This window comes from Bos indicus, chromosome 3 (genome assembly GCF_029378745.1).
Source record: "Bos indicus isolate NIAB-ARS_2022 breed Sahiwal x Tharparkar chromosome 3, NIAB-ARS_B.indTharparkar_mat_pri_1.0, whole genome shotgun sequence".
NCBI lineage: Eukaryota > Metazoa > Chordata > Mammalia > Artiodactyla > Bovidae > Bos > Bos indicus.
Genome location: NC_091762.1, coordinates 43177275 through 43185194, shown reverse-complemented (window position 1 = coordinate 43185194; position 7920 = coordinate 43177275). Strand labels below are relative to the sequence as shown.

The 7920-nt window shown below is 36.6% G+C and overlaps 1 protein-coding gene across 9 annotated transcripts in view; it reads left to right on the top strand.

Moving 5' to 3' along the window:
* Positions 1 to 2937, top strand: part of CDC14A (cell division cycle 14A) — a 189674-nt gene extending 186737 nt beyond the window's left edge. For 8 of the 9 annotated variants that reach the window (XR_011565781.1, XM_070786027.1, XM_070786029.1 and 5 more), the window contains one exon: positions 957 to 2937. Coding sequence is in view for 7 of the 9 variants with exons in the window: in XM_070786027.1 (XP_070642128.1) it covers positions 957 to 986 (30 nt within the window). In the remaining 2 variants the exon portion in view is untranslated. Of the gene's footprint in view, positions 1 to 3; positions 91 to 956 lie in introns of all 9 variants that reach the window. The other variant, XR_011565780.1, reaches the window with a different exon arrangement.
* Positions 2938 to 7920: the final 4983 nt, after the last annotated feature.

The following is a 7920-nucleotide window of genomic DNA, read 5'->3' as shown; positions in this document are numbered from 1 at the left end:
CAGAACTGATGACCTATTAATAAAATGCTGCAGATAAATTTGAAAAATATTTATTGGAGGAAGAGAAAAGGGCATTTGGTAGCAAATCAAGTAAGCTTTGTTTAAGGTATTTGATTAGAATTGTGCAAAAATCGTTAATGTTATGTTTCTTCTAACTGCTGTTTGCTGCTCAAAAATAACTGTTGGCGGATTTGTCTGTACCTCTTTATCTTTTCCTGGCTTATGTCTGTTATCAGTGCATTCTGATTACATATCCCAAGCATGCTCCTTTTATATGTTGTTACCTAATGTGATGTGGGAAAAACTGTGTTTATTTTTTTGAAACTTGCCCACTGTTTATTATGTTATGACTGCAAGACTCTTCTGCACAAAAGCTTTTTGGGTCTTAAGATAAAATTTCAAAGCTAGAAGTGCTTTGTGTCCCCCTAAGTGGAAAGAATTTATAAGGTATTTATAACATTCAAACATTCTTAAGGAGTCTAATTTTTAAATGATGGCTAATTCTACTGCATTAGAAGCGTTAATCTTCATTTGATATGTGTTGAATTAAAAAATATATATTCCTTAAATATACTTTAATAATCTTCAATTTAGCCTCAAATGTCATTTAATGCTTTTCAGTAAAACTCAATAGTATTGTCCAAAGGTAGAAGTGAGTTTAATGCTACCTATCAATTTCCAAATAATACTTAATTTTTAATCACTAGTACTAAATTAGTGAGCCTTTTAAAATATAAAGTTTTCTTGTAATCACTTTACCTTGAATAATAATTGAATATCCCATTTTTAGCAAATCCTTTGTTTCTCTCATCTTCTTCTATTCTTCTTAGTTTGTTTCATATATCTTTTATATAACAGATCCAGGCTGCTTTGTGTTGAAGGGAAAAGCTGCATGATGTAGGAGAACTTTTGTGTGTGATGGAATTTAACCTCAATTTATGTCTCTCCCTGCACAGTCCCTTCAGTCTGAATATGTTCATTACTAAGGCCTTGCCACTCCGGTGAAAGCTGTTCCACTCTTACATGCAGTTTCCTCATCTGGATGAGCAATGTAGAGAGAAAACAACTGCTTGCTGGAAGAATATCTCTGCCTTTTTACCTTAAATTAAAGAGAGCACTCAGATAAGACCTTCATGAGACTTGAAACCAGAAAACTCTGGTTAATGACTACTCTAAATGCACTGAAACTATGTTTATGGAGATGTCAACTTTTTAAGACAGTTTTCATGTTGAATTTGGTATTTTGGAAGGTTAGTTTTAATGTATTTCGGAAATACATTTATTACATTTACATGTACAGTGTTACATTATGTATGTATTGTGAACTTTAAAAGACTATTTTGATAAATTTATAAATATATAAAATTATGTAAAAACTAGACTATATTTTGACTTAGATTTTCTTGCTGTTTCCTACCAAAAATTTGTATTTTGAATTTGTTTAGTATGGTTTTATCTACAATGAATAATAATTCCTCTTTATTAAGAAAAAGTAAAGGAGAAAGGTTTGAGAAAGTGATCTGTATGATTCCACTACGAATATGGCACATCAATTCATTCTTTTGGGAAGTCCGTCTAATTTAATAACTTTATCCAGGTTTCTCTCTTAGCAAGAGTACAATTGTTTGATACGGCTTATTAAGATCATTTCTCTACCCTTTGTTTTTGTTGCTGAGCCATTTAGTTTTGCATCTTTGGAGGTTTTAACAAAATTTAACATCCAGTTGAAGATCAAAATTCACTGAATGTTTTTCCTTGAAAGCATAGTTTTTCTCTATGAAATGACTCAACGGTCCAAATGCTTTTACTTCTTTCCTTCTCACAAAAGAATTCTTAATCCAATTAGAATATTCTGATTTTGGTACGAGGTTTTTGCCTGTATTCACACATGGTCTGGCAAGTTTTAAATCAGCAAAGAGGATTCAAAGGATGCTGCTAAGTAGTTTTCTGTATTAATAAAGGAAACAAGTTTAAGACAGATCACAAAACCCCTGGCACACAGGCTAGCATATCTGAAACCTCACATGAAAATGAAGGGACTCCTAGGTACTTCACAGGCCTTTCATGTAAGTGTAATCTTACATTTAGGGTCCGGAAGCCTGTAAACCTTTTTTCCATGGGGAGTTGGGGAGTATTAGGTTCTCATTGTCTTCCATGCTGCTCAAGAATGGACTACTCAGGCAGTCCAGTGGATTTGTATGAAGTGCTTTACTCTCAGCCACTGAGTTATTTATCAGGTATTTATTAGAAGGGGGTACCTTGAGGCTATTATACATGCTTCAGCAAAACATCTTGTTTATGTCTTACTTTTTTAAAAAGGCATTTGAATGAATGTTTGACTCAGGTTCGTTAACCTTCAAAAACTGCAGTACCAAATAATTGCACTAAACTGATTAAAAAAATGAATTGTATGTTTTAGGAATCAAAAATTAAGTGGAATTAAATTGTATACCTTTTCTAAAGCTAAAATAGTAAAATATTTTATAATGAGTTATTGTAAAAAATGATCAGTTAATTGTATAGGAAAATGATAGTATTTTTTCAAAATTATCGGTGAAAAGTAATTCAGATGATATTTGAGGAGTGGGGGAAAGGGAACCATATAGACAGTTGTAGTTCTGTGAACACTAATTGTGTGCAGCTACTAAATGATTGTAAAATTGACTACTGTAAATTTTCCATAATTATATGTGTATATTAGTCATATGTATCTACATGGGTATGTCTTAAAATTATTTATACACATGTACATACATAGACAAATCAAGAAGAATATGTGTATAATATAGAAAGTATATAGCAAAGTGATTCTACTCCAATAATAAAGATTGACATGTATTTTGTTATGAATAGTTTACCTTTGAAAAGACATTTTGTTCTATTTTAAGGTGTAGAAGAATACACTGCTAATAAATAATAAAAGTTTTATGCAATTTACATTCTCCCTGTCTTTTGTCATTTGGATTTGGAGTATCAATGTATTGAAATATCTTTATAATTTTACATTTAATTCACTCTACATTAAATTCACTTTTGAGTTTCTAAAAATCTCCGTTTCAGATTTTTATTTACTTTCCAGGTTGTGGCTGTTCCTGAATTATGTGACAGTGAGCACAAAGAAATCTTATACTTCACATTTCACAAGAGTCAGATAATATCCAGCCTTGTATATTTAATTTTCCTTTTTGTTAATAAAACACTGTTCATGATCAGTGTTTTGGGCTTGCTTGATCATGGGAAATGGATGGGGAAACAGTGGAAACCGTGTCAGACCTTTTTTTGGGCTCCAAAATCACCGCAGATGGTGATTGCAGCCATGAAATTAAAAGATGCTTACTCCTTGGGAGGAAAGTTATGACCAACCTAGATAGCATAAAAAGCAGAGACATTACTTTGCCAACAAAGGTCTGTCTAGTCAAGGCTATGGTTTTTCCAGTGGTCATGTATGGATGTGAGAGTTGGACTGTGAAGAAGGCTGAGCACCGAAGAATTGATGCTTTTGAACTGTGGTGTTGGAGAAGACTCTTGAGAGTCCCTTGGACTGCAAGGAGATCCAACCAGTCCATTCTAAAGGAGATAAAGCCCTGGGTGTTCTTTGGAAGGAATGATGCTAAAGGTGAAACTCCAGTACTTTGGCCACCTCATGCGAAGAGTTGACTCATTGGAAAAGACTCTGATGCTGGGAGGGATTGGGGGCAGGGGGAGCAGGGAACGACAGAGGATGAGATGGCTGGATGGCATCACTGATTCGATGGACATGAGTTTGAGTGAACTCCAGGAGTTGGTGATGGACAGGGAGGCCTGGCGTGCTACAATTCATGGGGTTGCAAGGAGTCGGATGTGACTAAACTGAACTGATCATTTATGACTGGTCATAGGCTTTGCAGGTGGCTCAGTGGTAAAGAATCTGCTTACCAATGCAGGAGACTTAGGAGACGCATGTTCTATCCCTAGGTTGGGAAGATCCCCTGGAGGAGGAAATGGCAACCCACTCCAGTATTGTTGCCTGGAAAATATCATGGACAGAGGAGCCTGGCTGTTTACAGTCTATGGGGTCACAAAGAGTCAGACACGACTGAACAGGTATGCACAGAACCACTGTGCTAAGCTGGTCCTGTACACCTGAGCAACAGGAATTGTGAAATAATCAATGTTTATCAATCATTAGGTTTCTTTTAAAAAAGAATAGATGTTTTTCTTAAGAGAGAAATTATAGAAATGAATCAGATATCACACACCTTGCCACTGTTGGGTCTATGACCTGAAGAGCTGGCTTGGGAGGAAGAAGCTGCATTCTTTACTGGAGATATTTTATGTGTTAAACTGGATCTCTTTGGGTTGTGATATTCCTGATGTTTTTCTTTTATCTTCTAAAATTTTTCAGAACACATAGGAATGGTTGTGGGTGGGAAGACAGTTTCACTTCTTGAGTTGGGAATCTGCCAATTAGCTGTTCTCACAACACTGCCTGAGACATCTAGTTGGGGTACCAAGGTTGTCATGAGCCCACATCTTAGAAAAGGAGATTTCTTCTGAATTCATGAACTTGTCTAGAAGGGCAGAAAATCTTTTTCTACAGATCTAGTGCCTATGAAAAAAAAAAAAGTAGAAAAAAATCAATTAACTAATCCCAGCACATTTCTCACCTATTGAAATCTTGAGTTCACATGCTTTTGTTACCTCAGATGTCAAATGATTTCTAAATCTCAAAACACACCTGGAGAGGCTACCCTGTTACGGATTTGGCTGTGATTTACATAACAATAAGAACATAAGTTTACCAACAGTAAGCTCTACAAATGTATTTTCAAGATTGTTCTCACTTGTATGCTTTCCTTGGTGACATGTGTTAAACCAACACTATTTTTAAAAGTTTCTACTTTTTACTTTGGGAGGAAGAAGCGCAGTGTGTAAGCTGAACAGTACTCTGTGGTGTTTCATGTCATGTAAGAAGCCTGATCTTTCCCCAAGTGCCCTCGGAAGGCATAGTTGATGCCAGTGAAAGCCTTGCTATGCTCTTGGCAACAACTGAGCAAAGCAAGAATTTGCTCACTGCATGTCTCCTGAGAAGATTAATTAGAGAGGTATCCAATTACAGCAGGATACAATTTACAGCATAAGAGGAAACTTTTTTATTTACACATAGGTTGCATAGAGGTGGCATCCATGGCAGAGAAAGGAAAGTAGAAAATAATTGCATTAAGTTATTTTGAGCTGGGTTGAAATGTTAATTTATTCCCACCCAGTTCCTTCTCTATGGATTGAATTATGATAATCATCTCAAGAAGGAGAAAAATAGATTTTCTAGAGAATTTAAAACTTTTTTTGGTTAGTGCAAGTAGAAACATATTGGAAGATTGCTTTTAATGCAAAATTCAGTTATTTTGAATTGGTTTTCAATGGATGAACATAAATTATTTGATCTTTTCACTCACCATGGCTTTACTTTAACATAAATTAATTGACCTTTTCACTCACCATGTCTTGCTTTAAGTTGAATACCACCAAAAAGAAGATGACTTTCATCATCACTTGCTATTTCTTGTTTGGTTTGAATCAAGTTAATCAAAGCTTTATTGAGAAGCTGGATCACAAATGAAAAATGAGTTAACTGTGGAAATGACTCCAGCTGCAAATGTTTATATTTACATTAAACTTCAGAATCAAGGGTAACAATCTATCGAATGGGTTTTGTTTATTTATATTATGGCTCTCCCAAAAAGATTTAAGGTGGTTTTCCATGGAGTCGCAAAGAGTCAGAGATGACTGAATGTGCATGCATACACATACACACACACACACACACACACACACACACACAAAGACTGGAGCAGGTGTATCACGGAGGATTAAAAACAGAGGGCTTCGGAGAGCAAATTTGGAGGCAACTGAGGCTGAGACTGAAAACAGATGAACTGCTTCCCAAACGTCATAGAATATGGATCTTCTCTTAGGTTGGGCACATTACACCAAGTACAAACCTTTAGTCAGCTCCAGGGCTCCTTAGTGGGATTTATTTTACTCAAAACATTAATATAATACATGATGGTTAATCATAAGCTCTATGCTGTACAGTGGGTCTCTAGAACTCATTTATCTTGCATAATTGAAGCTTTGTTATTTGTTTGACTAATTTACTAAGAAGGTAGATCTTGTGTCCTTACCACAAAATAAAACGAATGATGATGATAAAGATGGGAGGGAACTTTTAGAGGCGATGGATATGTTTATGGCACAGATTGTAGTGATGTTTCCATGGAAGTATACTTACCTCCCAACTCACCAAGTTATATATATTAAATACGTCCAGCTTTCTGTAGGTCAATCATACCTCAATAGTCTAAATTTTTTTCATATGAAGAGGTTATCTTCAAGTGAGTTTGTCAGTCTTGATATTCAGATCTCCCAAAATGATTGTCAGGTACATGGAATAGAAATTTCAAAAGGCAAATTGAAACCAGAGACCAGAATAGTATAATAATAGTCCATATAACTATCTATCTGTCTATCTATCATCTATCTATCTAGTATTTATTGACCTTTATTGACAGCTAATGGAGACTAAGCTATAAAGTGTAACATGTGCCTTTTTGTATTGAGAAGTAAAACTTGAAAGATATAGGAGTCCCAGAGACTTGAGATTAAAGAAGTCAATTTTGTCTTTCTTCTAAAACAAAAAAACAAAAACCCTGTGGGGGAAAGGAAACCCATTTTTTTAAAATCTAGGTTTCTTGCAGGTAGAATTTTAGCACCATACTGCACAAATTCTAAGGGGGCTTCCCTGGTGCCTCAGTTGGTAAAGAATCTGCCTGCAATGCAGGAGACTCAGGTTCAATCCCTGGGTTGGGAGGATCCCCTGGAGAAGAAACTGGCTACCCACTCCAGTATTCTTGCTTGGAAAATCCCATGGACATTCTAAGAGAGATCCCACATTCCAAGAGGCAAGATCCAGGATCCAGGCTTTTTTTTTTTTTTTTTTTTCGGTTCTAGAAGGATGTAACCAATTAGCTTCTCTTCAAGCTTGGCTGTAAAGTAACTTGGTTCTACTGATGGTGACCAGCAGGATTGGAAATACCTAGTTTTCCTGATTTGAGGAGATATATGAAATTCACTTTTTTCCCTTGGCCACTTTTCATACCCATATCTTTCACAAATATAGCAGTCAACTGCAGACTTTTCCTGCAAAGAATTGCCAGTAACTTATCTTACCACTTAGATCACAGGCCTTCAGTGACCAAAGAACACACGCCTGGGGCTGTGTTCAAGGAGAACACTTTAGAAACCATTAGATAGATCAAATGTGGGTGGCAGAATCACTGGGCTCCCGGATTCTCCTGTCCCCTCCCCACAGAGCAAGCACTGCCTTGGAGTTCTCTTTCTCAGATATAGTACCCGAGGCTACATGAGGGGTACTGGCCCCGAGATGGCAGCTCTCACAAGTAGAACTGCTGAGAAAGATTGCTAATTGACAAAGCTGACAAACTGAGGCTTTAGAATAGTTTGATCTTTTTTAAAGTCAAATCTTGGGCTTCCCAGGTGGTGCTAGGGGTAGAGAACCCGCCTACAAATGCAGGAGACCTAAGAGACTCGGGTTCAATCCCTACGCCAGGAAGATGCCCTGGAGGGGGGCATGACAATCCACTCCAGTATCCTTGCCTGGAGAATCCCCATGGACAGAGGAGACTGGCGGACTACAGTCCATAGGGTCTCAAAGAGTTGGACACGACTGAAACTACTTGGCACAAAGTCCAATCTTGGGGAAAATTATCCTGAATTAAGGATTCCTATCTAAGTGACAGGTGGTTAGGATTTTTCATATCTAAGGTAAACCAAAAGAGGAAAGTTCACCCATCTGGTCCAGAGAAGAGATACTAAAATAGGAACTAAGCCAAGGACAGATTATTTATCAGCTAGTCTGGA